The sequence below is a fragment of the Cololabis saira genome, chromosome 24 (genome assembly GCF_033807715.1).
Source record: "Cololabis saira isolate AMF1-May2022 chromosome 24, fColSai1.1, whole genome shotgun sequence".
Classification (NCBI taxonomy): domain Eukaryota; kingdom Metazoa; phylum Chordata; class Actinopteri; order Beloniformes; family Belonidae; genus Cololabis; species Cololabis saira.
The window spans coordinates 26,204,160-26,221,952 of NC_084610.1; the positions used below are offsets into that span (position 1 = coordinate 26,204,160).

The 17,793-nt window shown below is 34.2% G+C and overlaps 1 protein-coding gene across 1 annotated transcript in view; it reads left to right on the forward strand.

Annotated features, from left to right (window-relative positions):
- LOC133425377 (interleukin-6 receptor subunit beta-like) overlaps positions 1-17,793 on the forward strand; it is a 44,878-nt gene that overhangs the window by 15,815 nt on the left and 11,270 nt on the right. The window contains exons 7-10 of the mRNA XM_061716218.1: positions 2,235-2,397; positions 4,832-4,911; positions 7,073-7,340; positions 13,942-14,118. Of these exons, the coding sequence (XP_061572202.1) occupies positions 2,235-2,397; positions 4,832-4,911; positions 7,073-7,340; positions 13,942-14,118 (688 nt within the window). The remainder of the gene's footprint in view (positions 1-2,234; positions 2,398-4,831; positions 4,912-7,072; positions 7,341-13,941; positions 14,119-17,793) is intronic.

Consider the following 17,793-nt stretch of genomic DNA (forward strand, 5'->3'; position numbering starts at 1 on the left):
CAATCTGGAATTATGTAAGTGTTTTAGTCTCAATCTGGAAGGAACAAGGAAATAAAAAAGGAAATTTCGACTATATTTCTCGACATTTTGACTTTTTTCTCTACATTTCAACTTTTCTCAAAATTTGGACTCTTTTCTCAAAATTGCGACTCTTTTCTCAAAATTTCGACTTTTTTCTCAAAATGTCGACTTTTTCTCAAAATTTCGACTTTTTTCTCAAAATGTCGACTCTTTTCTCAAAATTGCGACTCTTTTCTCAATATTGCGACTCTTTTTCAAAATTGCGACTTTTTTCACAAAATGTTGACCTTTTTTCACAAAATGTCGACCTTTTTTCACAAAATGTCGACTTTTTTTCTCAAAATTTTGAAATCTTTCTCAAAATTTCAACATTTTTCTCAAAATTTCAACTTTTTTCTCAAAATTGCGACTCTTTTCTCAAAATTGTGACTCTTTCTGGAATTATGTAAGTGTTTTAGTCTCAATCTGGAATTATGTAAGTGTTTTAGTCTCAATCTGGAATTACGTAAGTGTTTTAGTCTCAATCTGGAATTATGTAAGTGTTTTAGTCTCAATCTGGAATTATGTAAGTGTTTTAGTCTCACGTCTGGAATTATGTAAGTGTTTTAGTCTCAATCTGGAATTATGTAAGTGTTTTAGTCTCAATCTGGAATTATGTAAGTGTTTTAGTCTCAATCTGGAATTATGTAAGTGTTTTAGTCTCAATCTGGAATTACGTTAGTGTTTTAGTCTCAATCTGGAATTACGTTAGTGTTTTAGTCTCAATCTGGAATTACGTAAGTGTTTTAGTCTCAATCTGGAATTACGTTAGTGTTTTAGTCTCAATCTGGAATTACGTAAGTGTTTTAGTCTCAATCTGGAATTACGTAAGTGTTTTAGTCTCAATCTGGAATTATGTAAGTGTTTTAGTCTCAATCTGGAATTATGTAAGTGTTTTAGTCTCAATCTGGAAGGAACAAGGAAATAAAAAAGGAAATTTCGACTATATTTCTCGACATTTTGACTTTTTTCTCTACATTTCAACTTTTCTCAAAATTTGGACTCTTTTCTCAAAATTGCGACTCTTTTCTCAAAATTTCGACTTTTTTCTCAAAATGTCGACTTTTTCTCAAAATTTCGACTTTTTTCTCAAAATGTCGACTCTTTTCTCAAAATTGCGACTCTTTTCTCAATATTGCGACTCTTTTTCAAAATTGCGACTTTTTTCACAAAATGTTGACCTTTTTTCACAAAATGTCGACTTTTTTTCTCAAAATTTTGAAATCTTTCTCAAAATTTCAACATTTTTCTCAAAATTTCAACTTTTTTCTCAAAATTGCGACTCTTTTCTCAAAATTGTGACTCTTTCTGGAATTATGTAAGTGTTTTAGTCTCAATCTGGAATTATGTAAGTGTTTTAGTCTCAATCTGGAATTATGTAAGTGTTTTAGTCTCAATCTGGAATTATGTAAGTGTTTTAGTCTCAATCTGGAATTATGTAAGTGTTTTAGTCTCAATCTGGAATTATGTAAGTGTTTTAATCTCAATCTGGAAGGAACAAGGAAATAAAAAAGGAAATTTCGACTTTTTTCTCGACATTTTGACTTTTTTCTCTACATTTCAACTTTTCTCAAAATTTGGACCCTTTTCTCAAAATTTGACTTTTTTCTCTACATTTCAACTTTTCTCAAAATTTGGACTCTTTTCTCCAAATTGCGACTCTTTTTCAAAATTTCGACCTTTTTTCACAAAATTTCAACCTTTTTTCACAAAATTTCAACTTTTTTTCTCAAAATTTCGACATTTTTCTCAAAATTTCGAATTTTTTCTCAAAATTTCGACATTTTTCTCAAAATTTTGACTCTTCTCAAAATTTCGACTTTTTTCTCAAAATTTCGACTCTTTTCTCAAAATTTCGACTTTTTTCTCAAAATTTCGTCTTTTTTCTCAAAATTGCGACTCTTTTCTCAAAATTTCTGGAATTATGTGTTTTAGTCTCTCTTGACATAAAGAGTCATGGTGGTGTCATCAGACTTGGCTTTGAGTCCTTGACCTCCATTGGTGGAAATTGCACTCGCGAGGGCCCGTTCATCGCTGCTTGCAGCTTTAATTATTATTATTATTATTGTGTCCAGGTTCCCCGGGCAGACACCAGTAAATACATCAGCTTTAATTATTATTATTATTATTATTATTATTATTATTATTATTATTATTATTATTGTTGTGTGCAGGTTCCCCGGGCAGACACCAGTAAATACATCAGCTCGTTCCGGCTCCAGAACCTCCGTCCCGACACCGTCTACTCGGTTCAGGTTCGCTGCAAACACTCGGATCACGGTGTCGGTTACTGGAGCGACTGGAGCAACAACTCCACCCGGAGAACGCACGAGGACCGTGAGTATCAGAACTGTTTCTGTTGGGGTTTATGCACTCAGCTGCTCAAAGGAACAAGGAAACAAAAAAGGAAATTTTGACTTTTTTCTCGACATTTCGACTTTTTTCTCAAAAATTCGACTTTTTTCACAAAATTTTGACTTTTTTCTCAAAATTTTGACTTTTTTCACAAAATTTCGACTTTTTTCACAAAATTTTGACTCTTTTCTCCAAATTGCGACCGTTTTCTCAAAATTTCGACTTTATTCTCGACATTTCGCCTCTCCTTTCTCAAAATTTCGACTTTTTTCACAAAATTTCGACTTTTCTCAAAATTTTGACTCTTTTCACAAAATTTCGACTTTTCACAAAATTTCGACTCTCTTCACAAAATTTCGACTTTTTTCTCAAAATTTCGACCTTTTTCTCGAAATTTCGACCTTTTTCTCGAAATTTCGACCTTTTTCTCAAAATTTCGATCTTTTTCTCGAAATTTCGATCTTTTTCTCGAAATTTCGATCTTTTTCCTCAAAATTTTGACTCTTTTCTCAAAATTTTGACTCTTTTCTCAAAATTTTGACTCTTTTCTCAAAATTTTGACTTTTTTCACAAAATTTTGACTCTTTTCTCCAAATTGCGACCTTTTTCTCAAAATTTCGACTCCTCTCGACATTTCGACTCTTTTCTCGACATTTCGACTCTTTTCTCGACATTTCGACTCTTTTCTCGACATTTCGACTCTTTTCTCGACTCTTTTCTCGACATTTCGACTCTTTTCTCGACATTTCGACTCTTTTCTCAAAATTTCGACTCTTCTCAAAATTTCGACTTTTTTCACAAAATTTCGACTTTTCTCAAAATTTTGACTTTTTTCTCAAAATTTCGACTCTTTTCTCGACATTTAGACTTTTTTTTCCGAATTGTACTTCAACATTAATCTCGACATTGAATTTTTCCTCAAAATTTCGACTCTTTTCACAAAATTTTGACTTTTTTCACAAAATTTCGACTTTTTTCTCAAAATTTTGACTCTTCTCCAAATTGCGACCTTTTTCTCAAAATTTCGACTTTATTCTCGACATTTCGCTTCTTTTCTCGACATTTCGACTCTTTTCTCGACATTTCGACTCTTCTCGACATTTCGACTCTTTTCTCGACATTTCGACTCTTTTCTCGACATTTCGACTATTTTCTCAAAATTTCGACTTTTTTCACAAAATTTCGACTTTTTTCACAAAATTTCGACTTTTCTCAAAATTTTGACTTTTTTCTCAAAATTTCAACTCTTTTCTCGACATTTAGACTTTTTTCTCAAAATTCTGACTTTTTTTCTCAAAATTTTGACTTTTCTCAAAATTTCGACTCTTTTCTCAAAATTTCGACTCTTTCCAGAAATTGAATAAATTTGACTAAAATTAAATTAGACGAGGTCGTCCCGTGATCCCGCTGCACCAATAGGATGTTACTAGTAAACACAATATATTAATATTAATAACCCGATATCAGATACAGTTTGTCACCTCCACCACACGCGTTGGCACGTTTTTGTATCGCGGTATTTAGTGGTAGATCTATTGTTCCAATACTGGCTGGTTATCTGTGTCACCGAGGAGCTGAACAAATGTAATAAAATACAGATGAACCTTATTTAGATGTTTCTATGAAACATGAGGTGGTGATTTAAATGTATCTGTGTTTTTGTTGCAGGACCGTCCAGTAAACCTGATTTAAGTTTATCTGTGTTTTTGTTGCAGGACCGTCCAGTAAACCTGATTTAAGTTTATCTGTGTTTTTGTTGCAGGACCGTCCAGTAAACCTGATTTAAGTTTATCTGTGTGTTTGTTGCAGGACCGTCCAGTAAACCTGATTTAAGTTTATCTGTGTGTTTGTTGCAGGACCGTCCAGTAAACCTGATTTAAGTTTATCTGTGTTTTTGTTGCAGGACCGTCCAGTAAACCTGATTTAAGTTTATCTGTGTGTTTGTTGCAGGACCGTCCAGTAAACCTGATTTAAGTTTATCTGTGTGTTTGTTGCAGGACCGTCCAGTAAACCTGATTTAAGTTTATCTGTTTTTGTTGCAGGACCGTCCAGTAAACCTGATTTAAATGTATCTGTGTGTTTGTTGCAGGACCGTCCAGTAAACCTGATTTAAGTTTATCTGTTTTTGTTGCAGGACCGTCCAGTAAACCTGATTTAAATGTATCTGTGTTTTTGTTGCAGGACCGTCCAGTAAACCTGATTTAAGTTTATCTGTGTGTTTGTTGCAGGACCGTCCAGTAAACCTGATTTAAGTTTATCTGTGTTTTTGTTGCAGGACCGTCCAGTAAACCTGATTTAAGTTTATCTGTGTTTTTGTTGCAGGACCGTCCAGTAAACCTGATTTAAGTTTATCCGTGTTTTTGTTGCAGGACCGTCCAGTAAACCTGATTTAAGTTTATCTGTGTTTTTGTTGCAGGACCGTCCAGTAAACCTGATCTGTGGATGAACGTCATTCAGAGCAAAACGAATGAACGACAAGTGCAGATTCTGTGTAAGGTAAAGACATGAATGAATGAACGAGTGCAGATTCTGTGTAAGGTAAAGACATGAATGAATGAACGAGTGCAGATTCTGTGTAAGGTAAAGACATGAATGAATGAACGAGTGCAGATTCTGTGTAAGGTAAAGACATGAATGAATGAACGAACGAGTGCAGATTCTGTGTAAGGTAAAGACTCTTTTATACCAGTCCAGGGCTCGTCAACCCGCGGCTCTTTAGTGCCGCCCTAGTGGCTCCTGGAGCTTTTTAGAAAATGTTTGACTTTTTTTTTTTTCTTTTTACCTCTTTTTCTTTTTTTTCTTCTTTTTTTTCCATTTTTTCTCTTTTTTTCTTAATTTTTCCTTTCCTATTTAATCTCGAAATTCCAACTTTTTTTCTCAAAATTTTGACTTTTTTCTCGACCTTTCACCATTGGTCATTGCATATTTTACATAAACATATTTTAAAATTTTCAAGTAACAAAGTAACATATTTGAACAATTTTTCAGATTTTTTCAGTTATTTTATCGTCTGAAAAATGGTTCAAATATGTTATTTTGTTATTTGAAAAATTTTAAATGTGTTTTGTTGATGAGAAAATATGTTTCTGTATTTTTCTTATTTTTGTGAGGGGGATATATATTGTTTTTCGGCACTTTTCCTTTCTTCTTTTTTCCTTTTTTTTCTTTTTTTTTCCTTTTTTTCTCTTTTTCTTTTTCCTTTCCTTTTTAATCTTGACATTTCAACTTTTTTCTTGACATTTCGACTTTTTTTTTCAACATTTCGACTTTTTTCTCAAAATTTTGACTTTTTTCTTGACATTTCGCCATTTGTCATTGCATATTTTACATAAACATATTTTAAAATTTTCAAGTAACATATTTGAAAAAAAATTCAGATTTTTTCAGTTATTGTATTGTCTGAAAAATTGTTCAAATGTTATTTTATTATTTGAAAAATTTTAAATTTGTTTTGTTGATGATAAAATATGTTTCTCTATTTTTCTTATTTTTGTGAGGGGGATATATATTGTTTTTCTGCACTTTTCCTTTTTTCTCTTTTTTTCTTTTTCCATTTCAACTTTTTTCTTGACATTCCGACTTTTTTCTCAAAATTTTGACTTTTTTCTCGACATTTCGCCTTTCGCCATTTGTCATTGCATATTTTACATAAACATATTTTAAAATTTTCAAGTAACAAAGAAACATATTTGAACAATTTTTCAGATTTTTTCAGTTATTTTATTGTCTGAAAAATTGTTCAAATGTTATTTTATTGTCTGAAAAATGGTTCAAATATGTTATTTTGTTATTAGAAAAATTTTAAATCTGTTTTGTTGATGAGAAAATATGTTTCTCTATTTTTCTTATTCTTGTGAGGGGGATATATATTGTTTTTCAGCACTTTTCCTTTCTTCTTTTTTCCTTTTTTTTCTCTTTTTTTCTTTTTCCTTTTTTAATCTCGACATTTCAACTTTTTTCTTGACATTTCGACTTTTTTTCTCAAAATTTTGACTTTTTCTCGACCTTTCTCCATTTGTCATTGCATATTTTACATAAACATATTTGAAAATTTTCAAGTAACAAAGTAACACATTTGAACAATTTTTCAGATTTTTTCCAGTTATTTTATTGTCTGAAAATGGTTCAAATATGTTATTTTGTTATTTGATGAGAAAATATGTTTCTCTATTTTTCTTATTTTTGTGAGGGGGATATATATTGTTTTTCAGCACTTTTCCTTTCTTCTTTTTTCCTTTTCTTTTTTCCTTTTTTTCTTTTTTCCTTTTTTTTCTTTTTCTCTTTTTTCCTTTTTTTTCTTTTTCTTTTTTTTCCTTTTTTTCTCCTTTTTTTCCTCTTTTTCTCTTTTATTCTTTTCCTTTTTAATCTCGACATTTCAACTTTTTTCTCGACATTTCAACTTTTTTCTCAAAGTGCATAATGAAAATAAAAATCTTCCCCCAGTTTTAACTAATATAGATTCATTCATTCTTTCTTTATTCTAATGCTTATACAAGACTTTTCATGTTTTGCATCTCCAGACATATTAGTTTTAGTGTTTTTGGTCCAATATTTCCAACATTTTCCTTCCCCTGTACCAGAATAAAAGCCTCATTATTCTCCTGTGTCTGTTTCCAGAACTGACGTCTGACTCCAGTTTGTGTTTTTCCTCCAACAGGATCCTGAGTTTTCCAACGGGAAGATCCTCAGGTTTGACTTTAAGGTCCAGAATCAGGCGGACCGATCCGGGAACGGGACGGACTGGGAGAGTTTTCCCGTTAACGGGTCGGAGGACGAGGACGGGTCGGGGGACGACCCGAGAAACCCCGTCCTGCTCAAAACCCTCGTCCTCTCCGACAAACAGTCCATCAAAGTTCGAGTCATCGCCGTCAACTCCGTCGGAGCTTCGCCTGAAGCTTTTCTGGTCCTGACGGCCAAATCTAACGGTGAGGAATTATGTTCCAAATCTGACCGGGAATATTTGTCTTATTTTTGGCTAAAATTTCTCATTTTAAGTCAATTTTTATATTTACCTGCGTGTTTGTTGTGTGCGTTGCAGAGTCGAAATGTTGAGAAAAAAGTCGAAATGTCCAAAAAAGTTTTTGAGAAATTTTGAGAAAAAAGTAAAGATTTTGAGGAAAAAGTCGAAGTTTTGAGAAAAAAGTAGGAATTTTTTAGAAAAAAGTAGGAATTTTTGAGAAAAAAGTAGGAATTTTTGAGAAAAAAGTAGGAATTTTTGAGAAAAAAGTAGGAAATTTGAGAAAAAAAAAGTCAAAATTTCGAGAAAAAAATCGAATTTTTGTGGAAAAAAGTCGAATTTTTGTGGAAAAAAGTCGAATTTTTGTGGAAAAAAGTCGAATTTTTGTGGAAAAAAGTCGAATTTTTGTGAAAAAAGTCGAAATTTTTGTGAAAAAAGTCGAAATTTTGAGAAAAAAGTAGGACATTTTTGAGAAAAAAGTAGGACATTTTTGAGAAAAAAGTAGGAATTTTTGAGAAAAAAGTAGGAATTTTTGAGAATAAAGTCGAAAAAAAAGTCGAATTTTTGTGAAAAAAGTCAAAATGTCGAGAAAAAAGTCGAAATGTCGAGATTAATGTTGAAATACAATTTCAAGAATACGGCCAAATCTAACGGTGAGTAATTATGTTCACACTCATCGGCGTCGCCAGACAGATTTTACTGGGGCACGTGCCCCTAATATTACTAACTAATAATATTGCAAGTCCGTGTGTTCAGGCTTGTAATCCGGGATCTGGCATGGCGACATGGCGACATGGCGCTGCGCCAGTAGCGACACGCAGTTGGGTCTGTTTGTCTGTTGGATGTTTAATGTCACTAAGTGTCTCGTGCAAGTAACCGATATTCTGAGTATGATCTTCTTTGCTTCATCATTTGATTTTTAAAAAACAAAACTTTAAGTCTATCCTACAATGGAGCTGCTATTTTTGATTTTTGTATGGACTTTGTTTGTCGTGGCTCAGACTTTGTTTGAGCCACGTCACGCTCACACAGAAAGGCTTCAGTACTCTCGGGACTTTTTACTGAACCTGAGGGATCAAAAGTCCCATACTTGCATGGACCTGAGCTCGGTGGATCAGTCAATCGCCGAGCTCCTTCGGGAGAACATTAATAAGCCTAAATGGGATGATAAAGTACATAAAGTACGGAAGCGGGGAAGACGTGGCGGTGTCAGACAGAGACTGAAGCGGCTGTCACTCCGCCGCATACCCCTCCCCTCGATGCTGCTCTGCAATGCTCAGTCTCTACGGAACAAGATGGACGAGATCCAAGCCAGCGTCATTCATCTGGAGCAGTTCAGAGAGGCCTGCGTCATGGCCTTCACGGAAACATGGCTTACTCCAAAGGATACCGACACCGACTTAACTCTCGCCGGGTTCGGCGCGCCAGTGAGGCTTGACAGGGACTCCGCTGTCACTGGGAAATCCCAAGGGGGCGGAGTCTGCATCTACGTCAACCAACGGTGGTGCAAACACATCACCGTCAGAGAAACTGTGTGTACTGCAGACATAGAGCTGCTGTCGGTATCCCTGCGCCCCTTTTATCTCCCCCGGGAATTTCCCCAAATATTTATCACAGTCGTTTACATCCACCCTAAGGCCAACGTAAAAAACGCTGTAACAGTTATAAGAAATGTCACACATAAGCTCCAGTCACTTTCCCCTGATGCTCCTTGTTTTATTCTGGGTGATTTTAATCAGTGCAATTTGAATTCTCTGAATAACTTTCACCAGTACATCTCTTGCCCCACCAGACTCAACAAAACACTTGATCTATGCTATGGTACAGTAAAAGGTGCCTATAAGTCCACAGCCCTGCCCCCCCTCGGCTCCTCTGATCATAGCATTGTTCTCCTCATCCCAACCTACAAATCTCTCTTGAAGAGAGGAAAAGTTGCCACCAGAGATGTGGAAATGTGGACTGAGAGCGCTGTTGAGGAGTTAAAAGGAGCCCTTGAGTGCACTGACTGGGACATTTTTAAAGATTCCTCTGACCTTGATGAGACGACTGATGTAATATCATCTTACATTCTCTATTTAAAAAACCTGATCATTCCCACCAAACAGGTTAAGGTGTTTCCAAACAACAAGCCCTGGATTAACAAAGCAGTAAAGGATGTGCTGCATAGGAAACACAATGCCTTCCTTCATGGAGATGAAAAGGACAAGACGGTGGCTAAAAAAGAGGTCAGATATGAAATTAAGAAAGCAAAACTTCAATATAAAGATAAAATAGAGGAAAAGTTTCACAGTAATGATCTGAGAGCTGTATGGGATGGTATGAAGTCCATGACAGGCCAAGATAAGAAAAACCTTAAGCCAATCACTATTGATGGTTTTGATTCTGATTTAGAACTCGCAAATGGACTGAATGATTTTTATCTACGTTTTAACAATGAACATGATTTTACTCAGGAACTCAATGTTTTAACTGATAGACTGAATAGCAATTCTTCTTTTATGATTTTACAGCCTCCTATTAGTGCTTCTTCTGTCAGGTCAATGTTCCTTAAATGCAATCCTAGGAAAAGTCCTGGGCCTGATATGATCACAGGCAAACTCTTGAAAGTCTGTGCAGAACAGCTATGTGAAATCTTTGCCGATCTTTTTAACTTGTCTCTGACCCAGTACAAGGTTCCAAAGCTATGGAAGGAGTCAATTGTGGTACCTGTGGCTAAGACCAAGGTTCCCAAAGAGCTCAACGACCTAAGGCCTGTGGCCTTGACTTCATTGGTTATGAAGGTTTTTGAACGGCTGGTTAAACAGGATCTGACGGAGAAGATCCAGAGCCAGCTCGACCCAATGCAATTTGCATATAGGGCCAGAAGAGGAGTTGATGACGCTACTGTAACTCTGCTCAATTACTTGCACAAGCACCTGGAGGGCAAAAAAACCCATGCAAGGCTTTTATTTGTAGACTTTTCGTCAGCTTTTAACACAATACAGCCACATATTTTGGCTGACAAACTACTGTTGGATTTTAATCTTGATGCTGGATTTGTGAAATGGGTGTTGGATTTCCTAACTTGTCGGCCTCAGGCAGTCAGAGCAAATGGAGCCCTTTCCCGGAGGAAGCTGTCTTCCACAGGCTCACCACAGGGGTGCGTCCTGTCCCCTCTACTGTATATCCTGTATACCAATGACTGCAGGAGCCATCATAAAGACAGGCATCTTTTGAAGTTCGCTGACGATACAGTGCTAATCAGTCTTCTCCAGGATGGTGAGCTCAGCCATGGACCGGCTCTAATGGACTTTGTAAAGTGGTGTGATAACCACTTTCTTAAATTAAATGTCCTGAAAACTAAAGAGTTGCAAATAGACTTAAAGAGGAGATGTACTTCTCTCCCAAATCCTCCCATTACCATCAAGGGCTCACAGGTGGAAACAGTGGAGAGCTATAAATATCTGGGCACCATCATCGATAAGGACCTGAAGTATGACTTCAACACATCTGCCATTTGCAAAAAGGGCCTGCAAAGACTTTATTTTCTGCGCAGATTGAACACTTTTAATGTGGAGAAAACACTAATGGTGTTATTTTATAAGTCTTTTATTGAATCAATTTTAACTTTCTGTATTGTATTGTGGTATGGCAACTTGACAGTGCAGAACAAAAAGAGGATGCAGGACATTGTCAGAGCAGCCAGTAAAATAATTGGCACTCAGCAACTCTCTCTGACTGACATCTATGAAGGTCGAGTCCTGAATAAGGCACAAGATATCTTGACCAGTCCTGATCACCCTCTGTCAAAAGAGTTTGTCCCTCTCCCTTCTGGGCGGCGCTATAGGCTTCCCAAGGCCAATACCAATAGGTATAAATTATCTTTTATACCAACCGCTGTTAAGATGATCAACTTGCATAAATTTTAATATTCTTAATATATTTTTATCATTCTGCCTGCACTGATGAAAGCACTTTTGCTTTTACTCACTATTATGGTTACTATGTCACGTTTTAATGTTTTAATTGTTCTTTTGGTATGTCTGTGTTTGTATGATGATGACTGTTTTCCCAGACTGCTAAAAGAATTTCCCCTAGAGGGACAATAAAAATGACTCTGACTCTGACTCTGACTCTGACAACTTTCTCTGTGAGGAGGACCTCAGAGGTCTGGCAGACCATTACAGTGTTGATCTAAAACCTGAGGAGGTGTTAGTAGCCAAAAACTATCTGGCCAGAAAGCAGGAAAGCCTTCCAATCACAGACATGCAATGTGTCTTCAGCTTGCTGGATCAAGTCATGTTCCCGACCTTGACACAGGTCATTCAGATCTCTCTGACCATCCCAGTGTCCAGCTGCACTTGTGAACGGACGTTCAGTGTGCTGAGACGGCTCCACACTTGGCTGAGAAGCACAATGGGGCAAGACAGGCTTCACCATCTTGCCATCTTGTCAGTTGAGAGGGAGGAACTGTCTAAATTGAGTCACAGTCAAGTGATTGACCACTTTGTCAAAATGAAAACCAGACGGTATAGTTTACTCCTCAGGAAATGATTCCTTGAACCAGAGCCGCCGCAAGGGGTGTGCGAACCGTGCGACCGCACGGGGCCTCGCGCTATGGGCCGTTTTAAAAAAAAAAAAAAAATCTTTTTTTTTTTTTCGTTTTTCCCCTTATAAATATCAACAGTCACATTCCATTACAGATCTAAATATGTACTAGTCTGTGCATATCAATAAATATGTGCAATGATGCGCGTGTCTGTTGTTCAATACAACTGATCAGACCAAGCGCAGACACAAGCTGCTCTGATCCAGACGGGGGGAGTTGGAACAAACTGTCACACAATGTTGAGAGAACGAGACAAAATCAGGAAATTTCTATCAGGGGATGAAAAAAGAAAAAAACTAAAGAAAATGGAAGAGTTTAATGACTCTCTGAAAGGCTCGTTTGATAAATTTGTTACAAAAATCACCGATCCGACCGGGCCTCCAGTAGCCGTGGGGCCCCGCGTGGAGGCAAGAGATGTTGATGAGGCAGGGGAAGGTATCCAGTATTTTGCTAATTGGAGAGTTAAAGTGCGCATATAGACACCCGATCCGACCCAAAAAACCCAAAAATTTTGCGCGCGTGAGCGTAGCGAGCGCGCGAGGGCCCCCCCAGGCCGTTTCGCACAGGGCCTAGCAAATCTCCCAGGCGGCTCTGCCTTGAACATATGACAGACAACAGTTATTCACATTATTGTATTACTATGTGGCTTTATTGTTTTGTATATATGTGAAATAGGAATAGCCACTTCAATTCAGAATTCAAAGAAACAGAGATGTAGGGGTGCTTTATTTTTGTTTTATTTTTGTAATTGTTGCATATGTGAAATATGGTTGCTGTTATGCAATAAAAATTTTCATAGAGATTAATAGCTCTTCTTTTTGCTTTTACCTGTAGTGGTTTACAAGTCTAGAGTAAAGTGCACAAGTAGGCCAAATGCATCAGTTCATTCAGGTGGTTAATCAAGGATACAGTCAACAACATAATCTGATTGTATAATTTAAGGCACCATTTCAGCTTTTTTATTATAAATAAGTGCTAAAAAAATGTTTGCTTGCATGAATTCTCTGTGCCCCAGTACAGTCCCTAGTGACGCCCCTGTTCACACTGCAAAAAGTCCAAATCTTACTAGGCCTGTGTTGAAAAAAATCGATTTTCTGATTCTAAATTGGTTCTCATATTAATTCCTAAAAATCGATTTGTATGTTTAAAGATACATTTTTCTTTTTTTTTTCCATCATTACTTTTTTGCCTGGTGAACTTTAATCCCAGTAGTTTTGAAAACTCTTTTTCTTTAGAGAAAATGCTGGACATTTCAGCTTAAATTTCTAAATGTTATATTAGTTCAATGAAGTTCATATTATCTATATTTACTAGAGCTTGTTTGGTTTCTCTGTTATCGGACACGGTTTGTCATGAAATACCTGAAAAATGCCGGTGTTTCATGTCCAGCTGTGTCTGTGACAGAATAAATCAGACAAGATAAAATAATCTGTTACTGCTTGAACTGTTGCAATTTCTTTCTTTTTTGGCACTTTAAATGGATATTGAAATGCCTATTTGAGTTATTTATTTCTTAGTTATTTCACAATAATTATTGTGAAATTATTATTTCAATAGTTATTTTACAGTCATATAATCCAGGCAACACTAACCCAAATCAATATCGAATCGGATCAAATGGTGATAATCGATTCTGAATCTTAAGAATCGGAATCGAATCGATTCTTGACATTTGAATCGATCCCCAGCTCTAAATCTTACCGGGAATATTTGTCTTATTTCTGGGAAAAATTTCTCATTTTTAGTAAATTCTTATATTTACCTGCGTTTTTGTTGTGTGCGTTGCAGAGTCGAAATGTCGAGAAAAAAGTGAAAATGTCGAGAAAAAAGTCAAAATGTCGAGATTAATGTTGAAGTACAATTTCAAGAATAAAGTCGAAATTTTGCAAAAAAAAGTCGAAATGTCGAGAAAAAAGTCAATGTCACTGTTTTATATTTATTTATTGTGTGCGTTGTTTTATATTCATTTATTTGTTTCCAGATCCGTCCCCGGTCCAGAACCTGCAGGTCCATTCTCTCCTCGGCCGACTCTGGCTGGACTTTAAACCCAGAAACAACAACACGTTTCTGTCGTCAGAATACGTGATGGAATGGACGGATGGAGGAAACGTGGACTGGCAGAGAGAGAAGAAGAACACGCACCGCGCCGCAATTAAAGGTCAGAAACTCAACATCTTACCAGGAAGATTGGTCTTATTTCTAGTTAAAATGTCTCATTTTAGTAAAAAAAATCTCATTACACTTAAAACAAGACTCAGAAACACAAAAATAACTTGTTATTTGACAATTTCCACCTATTTCAAGTAAATTTTCACTTGAAATAAGTAGAAAAATCTGCCAGTGTCGAAATGTTGAAAAAAAAGTCACAATTTTGTGAAAAAAGTCAAAACTTTGCGAAAAAAGTCAAAATGTCGAGAAAAAAAGTCACAATTTTGTGAAAAAAGTCAAAATATCGAGAAAAAAAGTCAAAATGTCAAGAAAAATAGTCAAAATGTCAAGAATAAAAGTCAAAATGTTGAGAAAAAAGTCAAAATGTCAAGAAAAAAAGTCAAAATTTTGTGAAAAAAGTCAAAATGTCGAGAAAAAAAGTCAAAATGTTGAGAAAAAAGTCAAAATGTCGAGAAAAAAAGTCAAAATGTCGAGAAAAAAAGTCAAAATTTTGTGAAAAAAGTCAAAATGTCGAGAAAAAAAGTCAAAATGTCGAGAAAAAAAGTCAAAATTTTGTGAAAAAAGTCAAAATATTGAGAAAAAAAGTCAAAATGTCGAGAAAAAAAGTCAAAATGTCAAGAAAAAAAGTCACAATTTTGTGAAAAAAGTCAAAATATCGAGAAAAAAAGTCACAATTTTGTGAAAAAAGTCAAAATGTCGAGAAAAAAAGTCAAAATGTCGAGAAAAAAAGTCAAAATTTTGTGAAAAAAGTCAAAATGTTGAGAAAAAAAGTCTAAATGTCGAGAAAAAAAGTCAAAACTTTGCGAAAAAAGTCAAAATGTCAAGAAAAAAAGTCAAAATTTTGTGAAAAAAGTCCAAATGTCGAGAAAAAAAGTCAAAATGTCGAGAAAAAAAGTCACAATTTTGTGAAAAAAGTCAAAATGTCGAGAAAAAAAGTCAAAATGTCGAGAATAAAAGTCAAAATTTTGTGAAAAAAGTCAAAATATCGAGAAAAAAAGTCACAATTTTGTGAAAAAAGTCAAAATGTCAAGAAAAAAAGTCAAAACTTTGCGAAAAAAGTCAAAATGTTGAGAAAAAAAGTCAAAATTTTGTGAAAAAAGTCCAAATGTAGAGAAAAAAAGTCCAAATGTAGAGAAAAAAAGTCAAAATGTCAAGAATAAAAGTCAAAATTTTGTGAAAAAAGTCAAAATATCGAGAAAAAAAGTCACAATTTTGTGAAAAAAAGTCAAAATGTCGAGAAAAAAAGTCAAAATGTTGAGAAAAAAAGTCTAAATGTCGAGAAAAAAAGTCAAAACTTTGCGAAAAAAGTCAAAATGTCGAGAAAAAAGTCACAATTTTGTGAAAAAAGTCAAAATGTCGAGAAAAAAAGTCAAAATGTTGAGAAAAAAAGTCTAAATGTCGAGAAAAAAAGTCAAAATGTCGAGAAAAAAGTCAAAATGTCGAGAAAAAAGTCAAAATGTCGAGAAAAAAAGTCAAAATGTCGAGAAAAAAAGTCAAAATTTTGTGAAAAAAGTCAAAATGTCGAGAAAAAAAGTCTAAATGTCGAGAAAAAAAGTCAAAATGTCGAGAAAAAAAGTCAAAATGTCGAGAAAAAAAGTCAAAATGTCGAGAAAAAAGTCAAAATGTCGAGAAAAAAAGTCAAAATGTAGAGAAAAAAGTCAAAATGACGAGAAAAAAAGTCAAAATGACGAGAAAAAAGTCAAAATGTCGAGAAAAAAAGTCAAAATTTTGTGAAAAAAGTCAAAATGTCGAGAAAAAAAGTCAAAATGTCAAGAATAAAAGTCAAAATTTTGTGAAAAAAGTCAAAATATCGAGAAAAAAAGTCACAATTTTGTGAAAAAAGTCAAGATGTCGAGAAAAAAAGTCAAAATTTTGTGAAAAAAGTCAAAATGTCGAGAAAAAAAGTCAAAATTTTGTGAAAAAAGTCAAAATGTCGAGAAAAAAAGTCAAAATGTCAAGAATAAAAGTCAAAATTTTGTGAAAAAAGTCAAAATATCGAGAAAAAAAGTCAAAATTTTGTGAAAAAAGTCAAAATGTCGAGAAAAAAAGTCAAAATTTTGTGAAAAAAGTCAAAATGTCGAGAAAAAAAGTCAAAATTTTGTGAAAAAAGTCAAAATGTCGAGAAAAAAAGTCAAAATGTCGAAAAAAAAAGTCAAAATGTCGAGAAAAAAAGTCAAAATTTTGTGAAAAAAGTCAAAATGTCGAGAAAAAAAGTCAAAACTCAAAATCTTATCAAGACTTTAACTTAAAACTTAACTAGAACTTAAAATTAGCTTGACGCAAATGAAAGTTCAATTGAAACTCGTGTGAAAAACAGCTAACCTTTTAAATGATGTGTGTTATCAGGTGTAATGGCATTCTTAGGTTAGAAATAAGAACATTTCTTGGTAAGATCCTTAGTTTTTTGAGTGAGCACTGCAAAAACTCTAAATCTTACCAGGAATATTGGTCTTATTTCTAGTCAAAATGTCGAGAAAAAAAGTCAAAATTTTGTGAAAAAAGTCAAAATGTCGAGAAAAAAAGTCAAAATTTTGTGAAAAAAGTCAAAATGTCGAGAAAAAAAGTCAAAATGTTGAGAAAAAAGTCAAAATGTCGAGAAAAAAAGTCAAAATTTTGTGAAAAAAGTCAAAATGTCGAGAAAAAAAGTCAAAATGTTGAGAAAAAAGTCAAAATGTCGAGAAAAAAAGTCAAAATTTTGTGAAAAAAGTCAAAATGTCGAGAAAAAAAGTCAAAATGTCGAGAAAAAAAGTCAAAACTTTGCGAAAAAAGTCAAAATGTCGAGAAAAAAAGTCAAAATTTTGTGAAAAAAGTCAAAATGTCGAGAAAAAAAGTCAAAATTTTGTGAAAAAAGTCAAAATGTCGAGAAAAAAAGTCAAAATGTTGAGAAAAAAGTCAAAATGTCGAGAAAAAAAGTCAAAATTTTGTGAAAAAAGTCAAAATGTCGAGAAAAAAAGTCAAAATGTTGAGAAAAAAGTCAAAATGTCGAGAAAAAAAGTCAAAATTTTGTGAAAAAAGTCAAAATGTCGAGAAAAAAAGTCAAAACTTTGCGAAAAAAGTCAAAATGTCGAGAAAAAAAGTCAAAATTTTGTGAAAAAAGTCAAAATGTCGAAAAGAAAATCTCATTACACATAAAACAAGAGTCATTACCAGAAAAATAACTTGTTATTTGACAATTTTCACCTGTTTCAAGTAAATTTTCACTTGAAATAAGTAGAAAAATACGGCCAAAACTCAAAATCTTATCAAGACTTTAACTTAAAACTTAACTAGAACTTAAAATTAGCTTGACACAAATGAAAGTTCAGTTGAAACACGTGTGAAAAACGGCTAACGTTTTAAATGATGTGAGTTATCAGGTGTAATGGCTTTTTTAGGTTAGAAATAAGAACATTTCTTGGTAAGATCCTTAGTTTTTGAGTGTACGCTGCAAAAACTCTAAATCTTAACAAGAATATTTGTCTTATTTCTAGTTAAAATGTCAAATTTTTTGTCAAAAAAAATCTCATTCCACTTAAAACAAGACTCATCACTGGAAAAATCAACAATTTTCACCTGTTTCAAGTAAATTTTCACTTGAAATAAGTATAAAAATCTGCCAGTGGAACAAGATTTTTTTGCTTGTAATGAGAAGATAAATCTTGTTCCACTGGCAGATTTTTCTACT